The sequence below is a fragment of the Bison bison genome, unplaced genomic scaffold, assembly GCF_000754665.1.
Source record: "Bison bison bison isolate TAMUID 2011002044 unplaced genomic scaffold, Bison_UMD1.0 scf7180017864092, whole genome shotgun sequence".
NCBI lineage: Eukaryota > Metazoa > Chordata > Mammalia > Artiodactyla > Bovidae > Bison > Bison bison.
The window spans coordinates 3528121-3547042 of record NW_011494664.1 but is presented as its reverse complement, the minus strand read 5'-3'; the positions used below and the strand labels follow the sequence as shown (position 1 = coordinate 3547042).

General features: G+C 41.5%; 1 protein-coding gene across 3 annotated transcripts in view; it reads right to left on the bottom strand.

Moving 5' to 3' along the window:
* RASSF6 (Ras association (RalGDS/AF-6) domain family member 6) overlaps positions 1–18922 on the bottom strand; it is a 74224-nt gene that overhangs the window by 27396 nt on the left and 27906 nt on the right. For all 3 annotated transcript variants that reach the window (XM_010838187.1, XM_010838186.1, XM_010838188.1), the window contains exon 3: positions 3080–3158. In XM_010838187.1, the coding sequence (XP_010836489.1) occupies positions 3080–3158 (79 nt within the window). The remainder of the gene's footprint in view (positions 1–3079; positions 3159–18922) is intronic.

Here is an 18922-nt window from a genome sequence, read left to right as displayed (position 1 = left end):
TGAACCAGGGATCAAACTCAGGTCTTCCCGAATTGCAGGCGGATTCTTTACCTCTGAGCCACCAGGGAAGCCCCAGTTCTTAATAACCAAACACAATTTGCTCTCTGAAATGGCAGTACATGATGCAGGGCCTACATGTGAGTTATTGATGTATGACATCTTTCCTTGGCCTAATTATACTTCCATGAATCCCGTATATCAAAAACTCATAGAATAACTGATCTTCTCAGGTTATCTAATTTTTGCTTTCAAGAAGAAATACTCCAACTATAATCAGACAATGAGGTTTTCTCATATAAGGAATATGAGAATATTTTTTAATTTCAGAAAACATCTCTTTTTAAATTAACTACATAAATTATCCCTGAAGGTTTGGTTGCACGTCTGTAGTCTCATTGCCTCAATTGTTAGGCCTTTTCTCATGTAGATCTACACCGATATCCTTGGTAACCTCAATGATCTTTACATGCCATCTCTAAACTGGTAGCTCCCAATTTTAGATCTCCAGCCCAAACCTTAACCTTTCCCCTAAACTTTAGCTTTCAAACTTGATGTCAAACTTAATATGATCCTAGTTAACTCTTGAAATTTCTCTCTCAACATTTTCCTTTCCCAGCCTTCCCCATCTTGTTAAATATCACTCCCATTCTTCCAGTTGCTCAGATCAACATCGTTACAGTCACCAGTAATCTTTCTTTCATTCTGAACATCTCCAAATCCAATACATTAGCCAATCTGATTAGCTTGACCTTAAAAATATATCCCCGATATGGCTATGCTCACCATGTGCACTACCACAGATCTGGTCTATGCCATTGTCATTGTTTGGCAGATTATTGCAGTAGTGTCTCTGTGGTCTACCTCATTCTTCTCTTGTCCCTCTATGTATTCCTACTAGCTAGAGAGACCCTTTTAAAATGAATCTTTAGATCATATCTCAACACCTCGGGGGCTTCTCATCTCACTTCAAGCACAAGCTGAAGTCTCCACAGTGATCTACAAGCCCCCCATGCTCTAGCGCCCTCTCCTTCTCAGTTCTTTCTCTAGCTTCCTTACTCTCTACCCGTCCATTCTCACGAGGTTCCTGGCACACTGGCTTCCCTGCTGTTCCTTAGTTACACCAGCCAGGCTCAGGACCTTGATTCAGACTGCTGTCTGTACCCAGAATGCATGTCCCACAGACTTCTGCAAGGTTAGCACCCTGACACCTTTCAGTCTTTGGTCAAATGTTCTTCTTTACCCATCCATTTAGATTCCTGAGCCCTCTTCCCTGATTTGCTCTCCTCCACAGCCTATTCACCGTCTAATACACAATTTACTTTTTTGCTTTTTTTCTATCTACTAAAATGTAACCAGCATGAATGCAGGACATTCTCTAGTTTTTTCATTTTTGTCTCTAGCTTTTAGAACAGTGTCTGCTGTGTTGTAAACAATAACTAGTCATTGCATTAATTAATCAGAGATTAAGAAAGCTGATGTTATTCCACGCACTACCCCTTTGAACCGTGTCCATCACTACAACTAAGTCAGAGACTTGGAAAATTCTGGATTCTAATTTTATTGTCAGCAAGTAAAGATGAAAAGATTAAGCAGTCTGATATTCTCACTATATACTTTAATTCATGCAGTTTAAAAAATTATGTAAGACACAGACTTTATTTTAAAAAATCAAATGACTTTTGTAAATTGAGTACCAATTCACAGAATAGAAAGGACATGCCTCAATTCATATGCTTGTCACATCAAAATTCAAAATTTTCCTAAAGGAAACATGGAAACTGTTGAATTACAATCTAAAATAATTTCCTTGAAGTTTTAATCTTTTCCTAAAGTTTATATTTTTACAGTTATGCATTTTACTGATCTAAGATATAGGACAATATTGAAATAATTTTAAATTAGGCCATTTAGAAAACTTGGGCCCGTTTCTTTATAAAAGGATTAGCTACTTCCTGCTTCTGTAGAAAATTACATTTGGGAGGGGAATTGAAATGTCTGATCAAACTAAATCATTTAGGCTCACTAGTAAAGGCCAAAGAGGCTTATAAATTTCCTTCTGTCCCAAATGCCAAGGGTGGCATAAAGTCAATGCTTTACCATCACATCTGAAAATCTAAACATAGGTAGACAGTTCTAACGTCCCCTAGGACCAGGAAGGTATTGTAAAGATGTGAAGTGAGTCCCATTAGAATACAAGACTGAGTGGGGATACCTGTAGAGAGTAACGTATTAAAGAAAATCTAAGGTCACTTGATACAGTAGCCTAACCATTGCACCCTTAAAAATGCTTGCTAGATTCAGGGCTTTGGTAAATTATTTGTAAGATAGAGTTCTAATGGAATTGCTGTTCAAAAGATATTCATACTCTGTTTTTAAAGTAGAAAGCAAATATGTCATTAAAGTTACTTTACATGTTTGCCCATTCCAAAAAATACTTAGAAATTTACAGATGTTTCAGGACTAGGATTTTCAGTATAGTCTAAAACTAAAATTATTCCCCTGTTTTCCCCAGACCATTTGTATTATGGACTCCAACTTATCCTGACTTCTCTGTACTTTTACAGAATTTTTTTCCCCCCGTGAATCAATCTTCTTTGGTGGCTCAACTGGTAAAGAATCTGCCTGCAATGCACGAGACCCAGGTTCGATCCTTGGGTCAGGAATATCCTCTGGAGAAGAAAATGGTTTACCCACTCCAGTATTCCTGCCTGGAGAATTCCATGGACAGGGGAGCCTGGTGGGCTACAGTCCATGGGGTCACAAAACAGCATGACTGAATGACTAACACACATACACGTGCCAGAAACCTCCCTGGGTGCTGGCTGGCAATACAGCAGATGCGGCCTACCCTCAGAAAACTTGTAGTTTTGGGGTTTCCCTAGTAGCTCAGCTGGTAAAGAATCCGCCTGCAATGCAGGAGACCCCCAGTTCGATTCCTGGGTCAGGAAGATGTGCTGGAGAAGGATAGATTATCCACTCCAGTATTCTGGCCTGGAGGATTCCATGGACTATAGTCGCAAAGAGTCGGACTGAGCGACTTTCACTTTCAAACTGTATTGCATTTCTTTGACGAGCTTACCTGTCCATATAAAATATGCAGATTTTTCTGGTTCCTATAAAAGAAGTTATAGGTCTTCAGTAAAGAATTAAGTTGTTCCCTGAAAAATAAATTACATTCACTTACACTCAGTCTTAGACTCTTTAATGATAAAAAGCAATATGATGCTTTCAACTCATAAAGGTATGAGATAGAATGAAATGGTTCAATGGAATCTTTACTATTCTGTCATTTTAATGAAAGTCATTGAAAGCTGAAACCTTCTTAGGACATCACCAAATGTTGAAGGTGTTAATTCATAAATGAATAACCAAAGTAAAACAAACAAAATCTGACCTTTAGATGGTTATTTTCCCTTGATGAAGATATGTATGAATAATTTCCAAGTTGAATTTGATTTTTTAAAAGTTCTTCAAAATTTTCTGTAATGAAGAAATGACTGGCTGCAAAAGTTTGAACTGAATATAAAATCTAAAGCAGTGGTTCTCAACCTGTTTAAGTCATAGTATCCTTTGAAACCCTGATGAAAGCTTTGGCTTCCCTATGTGGGGGAAGAAACCTATATATAGACACATAGTTTTGCACACACAATGTGTGCTAATTTATGTGCTGTTTTGAAAGATTTTCTTGATAAACAAGGAAGGAGTCATTTTCCACATGGTTTAAATATAGATTCTTTTTATCGGACAGTAACAAACTGACATTTAAAAATATTCTTTGTCTATAACTCTAGAGTAAAAGAGAATTCCCTGGCAGTCCAGTGGTTAGGACTCCAGGCTTTCACTGCTGAGGGCCCAGGTTCAATACCTGGTTGGGGAACTAAGATGCCATAAGCCATGTGACTCAGCCAGAAAAAAAAAACCCCAATTCTGGAGTATATACACCAATATATTTATAGTAGGTAGGTAGGATAGTACAGTAGGTAGGATTTGAGATGACTTTATTATTATTATTTTTTCTACTGTCATCTCTGTTGTCAAGGTCTTCCATTTCTTTTCTTTTTTTTAATTTTGAGTTAGTTTTATTTTGACAGCTAGCAACTAAAATAAAAATATTTTCATACAAGAAAAATAAATAACCAAAAGATGGAAAATAACTCCAGACAAAGCAGTGAGGAGAGTATTCTGTAGCAGGAGGCAGCCATAAAGTAGATTTTATTTCACATTTCCTTTTTTGTTTTACAACAATTTAATCAACTTAAGTTCATCAACTAGTATGTGCCTGACCTTGTGTTACCCGCTTGGGGGGTGGGGGGTCGGGTGGGCACAGCACCAGTTTAGGAGCCGTCGTTGCTCCCAAGCATCTCACCTTTGTGGCAGGTAGGCTCTGGCAGTGGGAACATTGGTTCCTGCCACACCTCCATCCTTCTTTGGGCCACTATGGCTCAAGATGCTTGTCTCATTCACCTCCCCCTCTGGCCTCTGTCAGCCTGTTGGTTTAAGCTACCTTCTCTCATCTGGCTTACGGCAGCAATTTCTTAAAAGCCTCCCTGTGTTTGTTGTCTGTTCTCAACAGCAGGAGTAATTTTAATGTAAAGCCAATAGCCTCTCTCCTTTGCTCAGAACTCTTTAATATTTCTCATCATTACAATATAAGTCAATATCCTTCCAACAACTTCAAAGGCCAGCTTTGATCTGTTTCACGTTACACCTTCCACCTCATTTCTGCTTCTCTCTCCTTCACTTACTGCACTCTAGCCGCTGGCCTCCTTGATGTTCCTTGAGTACTCCAGGCACATTCTCACCCCAGAGCCTTTGTACCTGCTGAAATTTTATCCAGAATGACCTCCAGCCTGCTATCACACTGTCCTGCATTCATTTTCTTTAACTATTTCCTCCAAAGTCACCTTCTCAAAGAGTCCTTCCTTATAACCAAATCTGAAAATTTGCCTTCTCCCAACATTCATATCTTGCTTTCCCCTTACTTCTGCCCCTTGGTCACCATCTAATCTTGTATATATTCTACTTATTTATCTAACATTCTATCTCCTCCACTAGACTGTAGCTCCAAGAGAATAAGCCTGTTTTAATATTTTGTTCATGCTGTATTTCATGTGTCTGGAAGAGAGCAAGGCAAATAGTAAGAACTCAACAAATACTGGTTGAATGAAATGATAAGAAAAAATATTATTCAGAAAATAAAACTAAACATATCAAAGAGTGAAAAGTTCTTTTATGTCATCAGTTTTAGGGGGGAGATAGCTCATGATAGTAAATTTTCAGGTATAGTAATTGCTAAAATCCCTTTGATATTTAACATCTGTCTCCCTCTCATAAGAATCCTGGCTCCATGAAGGCAGGGATTTTGGTCTGTTTCACTCATTGCTGTCTTCCCAGTGATTAGAGCATAGCCTTGCTCATGGTAGGCTCTTATGAATACTGATTGACAGAATTCATGTATATTGATTTTTATGTTTGAGATCATATAAACATACTTTACTTTGCCAACAAAGGTCCGTCTAGTCAAGGCTATGGTTTTTCCAGTGGTCATGTATGGATGTGAGAGTTGGACTGTGAAGAAAGCTGAGTGCTGAAGAATTGATGCTTTTGAACTGTGTTGTTGGAGAAGACCCTTAAGAGTCCCTTGGACTGCAAGGAGATCCAACCAGTCCATTCTGAAGGAGATCAGTCCTGGGATTTCTTTGGAAGGAATGATGCTAAAGCTGAAACTCCAGTACTTTGGCCACCTCGTGCGAAGAGTTAACTCATTGGAAAAGACTCTGATGCTGGAAGGGATTGGGGGCAGGAGGAGAAAGGGACGACAGAGGATGAGATGGCTGGATGGCATCACCGACTCGATGGACTTGAGTCTGAACTCCGGGAGTTGGTGATGGACAGGGAGGCCTGACGTGCTGCGATTCATGGGGTCGCAAAGAGTCGGACACGACTGAGCGACTGAACTGAACTGAACTGAAACATACTTTCCATTTGACTTTTCTCACTTGTAATTTTTAATGTACCTATTTCCAAGGATCAAGATACTCCACACACATACCACAAAATTTTTCTGCAGAATTACTTTATGCTACTGTACCATTTCCCAACTGGCTTACTTTAGAATTCTAGTGTTGATGAATATTTCTGTTTTAAACATCACTGAGCACACAAGGGATTTTATTTCATTGAAGCCATTGCTGTGGGATAGTTCCTAAAACCTAACATACTGGTAAAGAGCATGAACACTTTTATAGCTTTCATTATGGTGCCAGGGTCGCATATGGAAATTTCCAGTTCACTTGGGATGCAAATCCTGATATGCTAAGCAGTGAGAATTGTAATACAAGCAAATGAATTTTTACAGAATCTTGTTCCCTCAGCTTCTGTTTCTGATAAAACTGCATGATAAGGAATGGTACATGTATCCTTCAAAGTATTTACCTGTTTAACTAGAAAGATTATTGTCTGGGAACAAGCTCTTTGGAAAATGTTTCTATGTCTGAAAAGAACCAGACTAAATCTTTCTCCACAGAAATAAGTGTCCATATGACCCAAGGAGTCAGCAAACTGGTTCCCAGGACACCAGTTTTTGTAAATAAATTTTATTGGAATACAGCCACACTAATTGGTTTGCTAATTGTCTGTAGCTGCTCTCCTTCTATAATTGCAGAGCTGAGTGATTGTGATGCAAACTATATAGTCCACGAAGCCTAAAATACATATTATCTGACCCTTTACTGAGGTATTTGGTCAACCTATAAACTGTGTATAACACGAGGTAACTGAAGACCACAGATACCGTACATATTTTCCTCACAACAGGCAGGATCTTCCTGATGCCACAATGGCACTTTGAAGGATTTTGGCAGGCAGAATAAGGGAGGAGTTTGGTAGAATAGTGTTGGGATAAAATTGGGTAGGTTAATGGTGCAATAAAGTGAGGAATTAGAAAATTCAGAAGTTAGGTGAACAGCTATAGTAACGGTGAATGCATTCCAAATATTAAAACCTCATCACGTTTTTATCCTGGGACCTTACCCGAGGAACTTTTTAAAGATGATTAGCTTATGCATCTGATGAAACAATGGACCTAATACAATACTGGGAATACAATATAGCCTACAACATTCAAATTCAACTTTTTTGGGCAACCAGGCCACAAGGAACTGAAGAAATTATTGTCAAATTAATCACTTTTTATCTGATGAATGGTTCAAATTTTGTCCTCTAAGAGAAGACCTGTCCTAATGGTCATTCATTCATACACTTGCTGTGTGAACACAATAAAGAGGTCTCAGTCATACTCTGAGAATGAGTGAGAGCTTCAAGGAGTTGGTGCTGCCTGTTTTGCGCTTTGGAGGCAAAGGAATAAGCAAGAGTGTGAGGAGCTTACCAGGCAAAGAAAGTATTAGCAGGGACCTTCTAGATATTTCCATAGCTTTTGTGGAGAAAGCTCAAAAAGTTGATTCTGAGAACAGGACATTTAGGATGGGGTATGATGAAGAAGCAGGTAAGAAACTTGCAAACTTCTAAAAGAAGTTTAGAATTCACTCTGCAGGGAATGGGCAGTTACTGGAGCTTTCACGTAGAGAGAGAGAGATGATCCTCCTAAGGGCCACTACGGAACTTATGGCAGACAGGGTAGATTAACTAGACTTTTGCTCAGTCATGTCCAGCTTTTTGCAACCCCATGGACTATAGCCTACCAGGCTCCTCTGTGCATGGGATTTCCCAGGCAAGAATACTGGAGTGGGTTGCCATATCCTTCTCCAAGGGATCTTTCTGACCCAGGAATGGAACCCACATCTCCTGTGTCTTCTGCATTATAAGCAGATTCTTTACCCACTGAGCCATCCAGATTTCAGGGTAAAAAACATGAAGGCAGCACGATGAGTGGAACCACTGCAATGGCACTGGGGTGAAGGATCAAGTCTAAGTTCTATATAAAGGTGATCAAATGTACCTTGTATACAAAAGACTCAAGTTTAGAAAAGACCTAAAAACGGTATAGGAATTATTTGGTTTAAGAAATCCAAAGACGATCACTAAAGTGTTATCTAAGCAGTCCCCAGCCAGGAAAGGGGACACTGATTTAATATATATGGTGACTTGTCAAGAGCAATTGCAACATATTCTTTAGAATTTAACTTAAATGTTACCTATAGACCTCAAGGCTATGGCTTTTCCAGTAGTAATGTATGGATGTGAGAGTTGGACTATAAAGAAAGCTGAGCGCTAAAGAATTTATGCTTTTCAACTGGAGTGTTGGAGAAGACTCTTAAGAGTCCCTTGGACTGCAAGGAGATCCAACCAGTCCATCCTAAAGATCAGTCCTGGGTGTTCATTGGAAGAACTGATGTTGAAGCTGAAACTGCAATACTTTGGCCACCTGATGCAAAGAGCATCAGGTCATTGGAAAAGACCCTGATGCTGGGAAAGATTGAGAGCAGGAGGAGAAGGGGACAACAGAGGATGAGAAGGTTGGATGGCATCACCAACTCAATGGACATGAGTTTGAGTAAACTCTGGGAGCTGGTGATGGACAGGGAGGCCTGGCATGGGGTCCCAAAGAGTTGGACACAACTGAGCGACTGAACTGAACTGAACTGATGGATTTCCCTACCTCATAAAAAAAGGGAAAAAATAATTTATGTACCTTTTCCTCTCAGCCCCAAAGAATTCTCCACCCAGCCTAGACCAGACTGTTTAGCAACTGTTCAGTTGCCTTAATAAAACTATTAAATGGGTGATAAGAAATGGATTCCCTATCCAGTCTTCTCAGCTTACAAATCTGTCACATCTAGAAGGCATAGGGACACCCAAGAAGTTGACATGGTATAACAAGCTATATACTTTTTGTGGTGGTGTAGTCGCTAAGTTGTGCCTGACTCTTTTGTGACCCCATTTAATGTACCTCCTCTGTCCATGGGATTTCTCAGGCAGGAATACTAGAGTGGGTTGCCATTTCCTCCTCCAGGGGAATCTTCCCAAACCAGAGATCGAACACATGCCTCCTGCATTGGCAGGTGGATTCTTTACCGCTGAGTCACCAGGGAAGCCCATTACTTTATATATGATATATAAATTGATTTTCTAAGAAAAGCTTGGTTTTTCAAACATGGAATACTGTATCATAATGTATCACAAGGATTAAAAAATAAAAACACTACTACACAGTATATAATGTGAATAGTGTTTTTACAAAACTAAAGAATAACAAGCCTCCATATAAACTTGACTTCTAACTAAATGAACACATAGAATCATAAGCTTCCCCAGCACAGAAGCTGGTACTGTGCATGACAAGAGGACCCTGTTAGATGCAGATGGACACCCAGAGTTAGTCATTAAAGCTCCCGGATAAGTGCTCACCAGGGAAAGACTTAACATGGGGATGACAGGTACAGGGGAGATGATGCCAGGGCTTCTGTCCCTTTAAAGGTCCCTGTTCCTTTAAGGCTCCTGGCTCAGTTTTAATGAGTAATAGTGGATCCAGAGCTGACTGTAAAATGCTTAGGTGTACTTTGCACTTTGTGGTCTGAATGGCATCTGCTCAGCAGATGGGAATTACCCACATTCTGACGTTTGTCATGAATAATGGACCGAACAAGAAAGGAGTTCCTCAATCTTATCACGCTATTTGGTTGGCCAGAAGAAACACTTTGTATTTAATTTTATAAACTGTAATAAATATTGACACTGGACAGCATGATGGGTGGAAGTGAGTTGTGCCCTCCATCCATAGATAGAATGCAAGTCAAATTTTAGTTGTGAGTTCTCTCTCCTTTTAGTGATGATTTGCAGCATAATTAAGTGGATCTCCAACTCTCTTCCTGGAAATCAAAAAACCCAGTCTCATTCTTTACTAAGTGATTCCTATAATTTGGGCAAAGGGAAACCAGAAATACTCTTGTATGTGGTAGCCCAACACAAATTTCAGCGCTTGCCACATGATACAAAATAAACTTCAGTGGAAAATACAGTCCCATGTAGTCACAAAAGGCATATTTAGTCATGGCTGTACTTCCTTAGTTTGTGTTATTTCTGCCTTTTGGAGACTTGCTGAACAATATTCAGGATCCCGGCCAGGCAGCCACTGAACACAGTGACAACAGCAGTAGAAACGGCATCCTGCCTTGTGTGTTGCTATGCTTAATTGCAGGAACCTAGAACATTCGAAACAGTGTCTTCAAAGAGGTGAAAAATTAAAGCAGAATAAAAGTGCTAGCTTGCTCTCTTACAGATTTAGTCATCCCCCTCCACCAAATTTTGTTCATAATGTTACATTTCAGCAATGAGGTTAACAATTTAATGTCAGTTTCAAAAAACTGAATTTAAAACTTAATTCATAGTGATTTTTATAAACAACATAATGAACATGGAAAATGGCAAACTGATCATTTTCTGGGAATTAAGGTTGGGATTTTTTTTAATTTTATGTGTTATAGTTCTATATGCTTTCCAAACTCCATATAGTAAGTGCATAATACAGTTGATGTTTTCATAATTTCACTTCCGTAAAAATGTAATATAGAGTCCTGTATGTTTTTGGAAAGGTGAACCAGGAAATATGAGGACAAAAGAATAACTAAAGCTTCATCATTAAGCTCTTTGCCAAGACAAACAAACCATCATTCCATAGTCCTGACATCTGCAAGAAGTAGCAAGATTCTCTTAACTTCCTTTATCCTGCATTACTGTCAGCTCGAATCCTGCAATTAAAATTGCAAACTCCTTCAGTCCTTTCTCAATAAGCAGCCCAGCTCCAGTTCTTTTTGCCTTTGGCCTCAGCTCCTGGCTCAGAAGATGAGGAAAAAAGGCTGCTTTTCAACCTTTGCTTAGAGACTTTCCTCAGTTCTCAAAGTAGGCTATTCATTTCCATTGCAAATGAAAGGATTGGGTTCCATCATTTGAATACTGAGAGGCTGGGGAGAGGAACGCTATTTCCTCGATTGAAGTAAAAATGCAAAACCAAAATGATCAGGAAGCCCTCAATTGAACTCTCCTGACTTCCTTTGAAGTGCTGCCCTTTCTGACATCCCTCACAACTCTGCTCAAGTATCATTAATTACTGCCGGTGTTTGGGAGAATAGTGACTGTGGCTTGTCTTGTTCTTCCTGGCAGTTCTGTCTTAAGACTCTAACTCTCTGTCAGTGCTGACAACTGATAATAAAAAGGACCTGGGAGCTTCCTGCAATCCATTAGTCACCTAATCCATAAGGTAATATAACCAGATGGATCTTACCTCTGGGGCTTCCCTGGTGGCTCAGCTGCCTGCAATGCGGGAGCCGCAGGAGATTCAGGTTCGATACCTGGGTTGGGAAGATCCCCCTGGAGGGGGACATGGCAACCCACTCCAGTATTCTTGCCTGGAGAATCCCATGGACAGAGGAGCCTGGTGGGCTCCAGTCCATGGGGTCACAAAGAGTCAGGCATGACTGAAGCGACTGAGCACTCACTCTGGTTGTTTTTTTTTAGCCATTTCGTGACTTTTGGGGGTATTCATCATCTCAAAATTACCCCTGTAAACAATGGCCCTGGAGTCCGCTTCTCTCAGGTCCTTAACTCCTCCTAGAAATCAGTTGAGAACAGAAGGACTAAAGATTAAGGTATAATTTCACAATTTTAAAAAGAAATTTGATGTGACTGATGGCTAGTGAGTTGGCACAAAACAAAAACACCCCAAATGTTTGAAAAGTCCACTGCTAAAGAGAGGGGCTAGAACTACTAAGAACAATGTCACCAGATGCTGATATGACATGGAAGAGAGGATTAAAAGGGAGCGGCAAAAAAGGGCAGTATCATTTATTAAAACACTTGTGCTTCTGAGGAAGACAGGAAAAGTGTTTTAGAGGTGACATCTGATTCTGAAGAGAATCCCTTTATAAGTTAGGCATCCCTGATGGTTCAGGCAATAAAGAATCTGTCTGTAATACAGGAGACCTAGGTTCAATCCCTGGGTCAGGAAGATCCCCTGAAGAAGGGAATGGCTACCTACTCCAGTATTCTTGCCTGGAGAATCCCATGAAAAGAGCAACCTGGTGGGCTATGGTCCCTGGGGTAGCAAAGAGTTGGACACGACTGAGTGAACTAACAAACGCCTTTATAAGTATTTGATAGTTTAACACATTAGCTTGTTTTCTAACAACCTCAGATAAAGGAAGACACATATCTGCTCCCTTTCCTTCTACGGTCTGGCTTCTGAAGAAGCTTCTGAAAAAAATTTTTAAAAAATTTGTTGTCTGTTATTCCAGTTGGTGGCTGTAATGAACTGCTTCTGCGTCAGACCTCAGTTTCTGTTATCACATGCAGCTGACTTCCTAGGGGCAGCCTGAGCAGTGTGTGGACAGAGAAGAAAGAGGGAAGTCTTTGTTCTATCATCTCCTTTTCTGGCCTGAAACACAGAGAAGTATGATCTCTAACTCCTTGCCCTGACGCAATTTACAAATCACTACTGATTTTTAGATTTCTATTCTAATCCAAAGTAGGGACTTGAAACAACCTCTCCTTTGATGAAATAGTCTGTTTCTTGTTGTAGCTGATCATTTAGGAGAGAACAAAAAAACATTTAGTGCCCAGGAAAATACTGTTTGAAAACTACAGAAAAATCATGTGCCCTTGAATGTGTGGATAACAGGAGAGGCAGTGAAGTATGTACTCTGTTAGAGAAATGGTTCTAAATTGAAGCGAGCATCAGAGTTGCCTGGAGTGCTCGTTGGAACAGAACATGAGTGGCACCTCCAGAGTTTCTTATTGAGTTTGGGGTGTATCCTGAGAATTTGCACTTCTAACATGCTCCCAGGTGATTCTGATGCTGCTAATCCAGAGACCATACTTTGAGAGCCATTCTTTTAGAGCTCAGGGTGCTGAGGAAGGGGAAGGGAAGTTTATCTATTGGCAGATGGCAGGTTGAAATAGGTGACCATTCTGACTGAAACTAAGATAGTTACATATAATCAGACCACTAACTTTTTTTCGCCACACCACACAGCGGGTTTCCTAGGTGGCTCGGTGGTAAAGAATCTACCTGAAAATGCAGGAGATGTGGGTTCAATCCTGGGTTAGGAGGGAAGGTCCGTGGAGAAGGAAATGACAACCCACTCCAGTATTTTTGCCTGGAGAATTCCATGGACAGAGGAACCTGGCGGGCTAGAGTCCATGGGGTCACAGAAGAGTCAGACATGACTTGGTGATTAAAAAACACTTAGCTCCCTGACCAGGGACTGAACACATATTCCCTGCATTAGAAGTGCAGTCTTAACCCACTGGACCTCCCCAGAAATCCCACTACTAACACTTCTGCCTCTCCTCCTCTATTACTGAGGTAAGAGGACAGGGGACACCATCCCCACAGACATTCTCTGGGAGGAGGTTTGTTTTAGTTTCCTATGGCTGCTGAAACAAACTACTGCAAACTTAGTGGCTTTAAACAACACAGGCATATTATCTGACAGCTCCACAGGTCAAAAGCTGGTCTCACTGGCTATAACAAAGGTGTCTGCAGGGCTGTTTCTTCTGAAGGCCCTCTGGGTGGAGAATGCATTCCCTTGCTTTTTGCAGTTTCCACAGCCTGCCCACATTCATTGTCTTTTGGATCTCTTTCCATCTATCTTCAAAGCCAGCAATGCCACACAGTCCTTCCTACTCCATCACTCTGACACAGAATCTTCTTATATAGCTCTTCTCCCCTCCCACATTTAAGGATTGGGGCTTTCTTGGTGGCGCTAGTGGTTAAGAATCCACCTGCCAATGCAGGAGACGTGGGTTTGATCCCTGGGTTGGGAAGATCCCTTGGAGGAGGGCATGGCAACCCACTTCAGTATTCTTGCCTGAAGAATCCCCACGGACAGAAGAGCCTGGAAGGCTACAGTCCGTGGGGTCTCAAAGAGTCAGACACAACTGAAGTGATTTAGCACACAGAACATGATTACATTGAGCCCATCTGGATAATTCACCAAACTTAAGGTCAATTGATTAGCTGCCATTGACAGCTAAGGTTGCCATGTCATTGGCAACCTTAATTCCCTTTTGCAATGTAATGAAAAACATTCATGGGTGCAAGGGATTAAGGAGTAGACATCTTTGGGAGGCCATTATTCTAGCTATCACAAGACTTAAGGGTAACTCTGTCTATCCAAATATTGTCTGAACACTTGAGAGGCATCTTGTTAGAAATCACAATCGGTATTTTAACCAAGATCCCCAGGAAAGTCTGCATGCACTTTAAAATGGAAAGAACCCTGATGTAGATAATCACCCTACCGCTAGGTATGAAACAGTGTTTGAGGGTAACATCCATCAAACCAAAGGGCTTCCCCAATGGCTCCGAAAGTAAAGAATCAGCCTGCAACTCAGGAGACCTGGATTTGATTCCTGGATTGGGAAGATCCCCTGGAGAAGGGAATGGCAACCCATTCCAGTATTCTTGCCTGGAGAATTCCACAGACAGAGGAGCCTGGCCAGCTACAGTCCATGGGGTTGCAAAGAGTCAGGCACAACTGAGTGACTAACACACACACACACACACACACACACGTCAAACCAAAATACTAAAGTCCTAATTTAGTTCCTTGAGACTGATACTCCCTTACTCACTCATCATCAACACAAATTTATTGGAGGATTACTATGTAACAGACAAAATAACAGGTGCTAGGAAGACTGCAATATTTAAACTGATCGGGCCCCTGCAGTGATGGGAGTTACTTTCTGGAGAAGGAAGATTAAAAAAAGAATAGATAAAGAAATATGCTGATTTTACATATGCGTAAGAGGTATAGGAACAATAAAATATCATCCTGTGATGCAGCACATGAAAGAGGGCATTTTAGAAAAGGTGATCAGAAGGCCTGAACTATTAAACTGACACCTGAATAGTGGGAAGAAGTCAGCCATGTGAAGAGTCAAAGAGAGGGTCCAGAGCAAGAGATGCCAGTGCCATATCCTGTGTGCAGGACTAAACTTGGCATATTTGAAGGAGACAAACAAAGGAAGAGTGGCTCAAGATGAGGTTGTAAAAGTTCTTCAGGCCAAACTGCACTGGGCCTTAGAGACTCCTTATGACAAGGAGTCTATGATAGGAAACCTTGAAGGGTTCAAACAGGATGCTGTGACTACTCTGTAAAGAGACCTTCTGGCTGCTGGGAGAATGGATTGTAGGCCCAGGAAATGGTAGCTGGCAGCCTGATTAGGAGGCTGTTGTAGTTGTCCTGGCAGGAGATAGTGATCGCTTGGACTGGATGGTGAGAGGTGTTTGCATATTGGATGTGGAGCTGATGGGACTTGCTGTGGGGCTGGGTGTAGCGACGAGGGAATGAAACAGTGAGGTTGGTATCTAGTTTCTGTTTGGATCTTGCTTCTCATTTTTCCATGATTTAAACTTTCAAGTCTTTCTAATACATGCCCCATAGATTTCTTTTAAGAGCTAGTTAAAAAGTGAACACAAGTGTGCCACACAATACCAGTCATGATTGGAGCAGTTGCAGGCTGACTGTAAAAGGACACCCTTTGTGTATGAACAGTGGGGGAATTTTGTACTTATTGGGCTTCCCAGGTTGCTCAGTGGTAAAGAATCTGCCTGCCAATGAGGGAGATGCAGGAGATGCAGGTTTGATCCCTGGGTTGGGAAGATACCCTGGAGGAGGAAACGGCAACCCACTCCAGAATTCTTTTCTGAAATATCCCATGGACAGGGGAGCCTGGTAGAACATAGTCCATGGGGTCTCAAAGAGTTGGACATGACTGACCACACACACAACGATTACTACCTTGACTTCACAGTCTGATGTCCTTGTTCCCTTGAGATGGAGAAATAATCTGTTCAGTTAATGAAGACTTTCAATTATTTTTACTGATATGTCTTTCAGCCACTTGGATCATCAGGATTGTCACTAGAGTGTCTGAAACACAGCAAGTGGTCAGTGATCCTTGGGGCCACCTACATGAGCATGAACTAAAGACTGAGATAGGACCCTCCTGAACCACCAGCTCTTACGGCTCTTCAATAATGCCACCAAGACTATGACCACAGATTCTCTTTATATTGGAAAAATAAAGCAACCTCCTTGTTTCTGTCCTGGGCATCTTCCATCTACCCCCACATTCTATCCAGATTATGTAGAACACCTGTAAGTGAATCATCTACTTTGCTGAACATCCTTAAATATCTCTCCACTGCTCTTGGTATAAAAACCTCAAATCCTCATCACAGCAGGTGAAGTCCTGCTTGGTCTCTCTTCCTCTTTAGCCTCTTTGACAGAGACGGTTTTCCTTGGGTCCTGCACCTCAACCACTCTGGGAACTCGGACTTGCTGGAACTCTGTGCTCTCTCTGGGCTTGAGGATGTTGGGCTGGCCCCCTGTATCAGGAGTGGTCTCCCACTGACTTCCTTAAACTTGTTGGCTTGATCCTCCTTCAGATCTCTGGCCTTCCCTGCTTATACTAGATCCTTATTCTCTAGGGTATATTCTCAGAGTATAAGGGTTCTTTGGCTTCTGAATCAGGCTTTTAGAGCTGTGGTTCTCACTGTGATTCTGAGAGCAGTAACAGCTGTACTACCTGGGCACTTGTCATATGTGCAAATGCTCATGCATGTGTGCTCAGTCCTGTGTGACTCTTTGCCACCCCATGGACTATAACCCATCAGGCTCCTCTGTCCATGGGATTTTCCAGGCAAGAATACTGAAGCAGGTCATCATTACTTCCTCCAGGGGATCTTCGTGACCCAGTGATCGAACCTATGTCTCCTGCATCTCCTGCATTGGCAGGTACATTGTTAACTCCTGAGCTATCCCAGATCTCCTGAATTAGGGACTCTGGGAATGAGGCCCAGGAGGGCCGAGAGGAGATACGCCATGTTCAAGGTCAGGAGGGGTGGCGGTGAGGAGATACCCCTCGTCCAAGGTAAGGAGCAGCGACTGCGCTTTGCTGGAGCAGCCCTGAAGAGATACCCCACATCCAAGGTAAGAGAAACCCAAGTAAGATGGTAGGTGTTGTGAGAGGCATCAGAGGGCACACACTGAAACCCTAATCACAGAAAACTAGTCAATATAATCACATGGACCACAGCCTTGTCTAACTCAATGAAACTAAGCCATGACCTGTGGGGCCACCCAAGACAGACTGGTCATGGTGGAGAGGTCTGACAGAATGTGGTCCACTGGAGAAGGGAATGGCAAACCACTTCAGTATTCTTGCCTTGAGAACCCCATGAACAGTATGAAAAGGCAAAATGATAAGGTACTGAAAGAGGAGCTCCCCAGGTCAGTAGGTGCCCAATATGCTACTGGAGATCAGTGGAGAAATAACTCCAGAAAGAATGAAGAGATGGAGCCAAAGCAAAAACAATACGCAGCTGTGGATCTGACTGGTGATAGAAGCAAGGTCTGATGCTGTAAAGAGCAATATTGCATAGGAACCTGGAATGTCAGGTCCATGAATCAAGGCAAATTGGAAGTGGTCAAACAGGAGATGGCAAGAGTGAATGTTGACATTCTAGGAATCAGCGAACTGAAATGGACTGGAATGGGTGAATTTAACTCAGATGACCATTATATCTACTACTGTGGGCAGGAATCCCTCAGAAGAAATGGAGTAGCCATCATGGTCAACAAAAGAGTCTGAAATGCAGTACTTGGATGCAATCTCAGAAATGACAGAATGATCTCTGTTCATTTCCAAGGCAAACCATTCAATATCACAGTAATCCAAGTCTATGCCTTGACCACTAATGCTGAAGAAGCTGAAGTTGAACGGTTGTATGAAGACCTACAAGATCTTTTAGAACTAACACTCACAAAAGATGTCCTTTTCGTTATAGGGGACTGGAATGCAAAAGTAGGAAGTCAAGATACACCTAGAGTAACAGGCAAATTTGGCCTTGGAACACGGAATGAAGCAGGGCAAGGGCTAATAGAGTTTTGCCAAGAGACCACACTGGTCATAGCAAACACCCTCTTCCAACAGCACAAGAGAAGACTCTACACATGGACATCACCAGATGGTCAACACCAAAATCAGATTGATTGTATTCTTTGCAGCCAAAGATGGAGAAGCTCTATACAGTCAGCAAAAACAAGACCAGGAGCTGACTATGGCTCGGATCATGAACTCCTTATTGCCAAATTCAGACTTAAATTGACGAAAGTGGGGAAAACCACTAGACCATTCAGCTATGACCTGAATCAAATCCCTTATGATTATAATGTGGAAGTGAGAAATAGATTTAATGGACTAGATCTGATAGACAGAGTGCCTGATGAGCTATGGAATGAGGTTCGTGACATTGTACAGGGGACAGGGATCAAGACCATCCCCATGGAAAAGAAATGCAAAAAAGCAAAATGGCTGTCTGGGGAGGGCTTATAAACAGCTGTGAAAAGAAGAGAAGCGAAAAGCAAAGGAGAAAAGGAAAGATATAAGCATCTGAATGCAGAGTTCCAAAGAATAGCAAGAAGATAAGAAAGCCTTCCTCAGTGATCAATGCAAAGAAATTAGAGGAAAACAACAGAATGGGAAAGACTAGAGATCTCTTCAAGAAAATTAGAGATACCAAGGGAACATTTCATGCAAAGAAGGGCTAGATAAAGGACAAAAATGGTATGGACCTAACAGAAGCAGAAGATATTAAGAAGAGGTGGCAAGAATACACAGAAGAACTGTACAAAAAAGATCTTCATGATCTAGATAATCACGATGGTGTGATCACTGACCTAGAGCCAGACATCCTGGAATGTGAAGTCAAGTGGGCCTTAGAAAGCATCACTACGAACAAAGCTAGTGGAGGTGATGGAATTCCAGTTGAGCTATTTCAAATCCTAAAAGATGATGCTGTGAAAGTGCTGCACTCAATATGCCAGCAATTTTGGAAAACTCAGCAGTGGCCACAGGACTGGAAAAAGTCAGTTTCATTCCAATCCCAAAAAAAGGC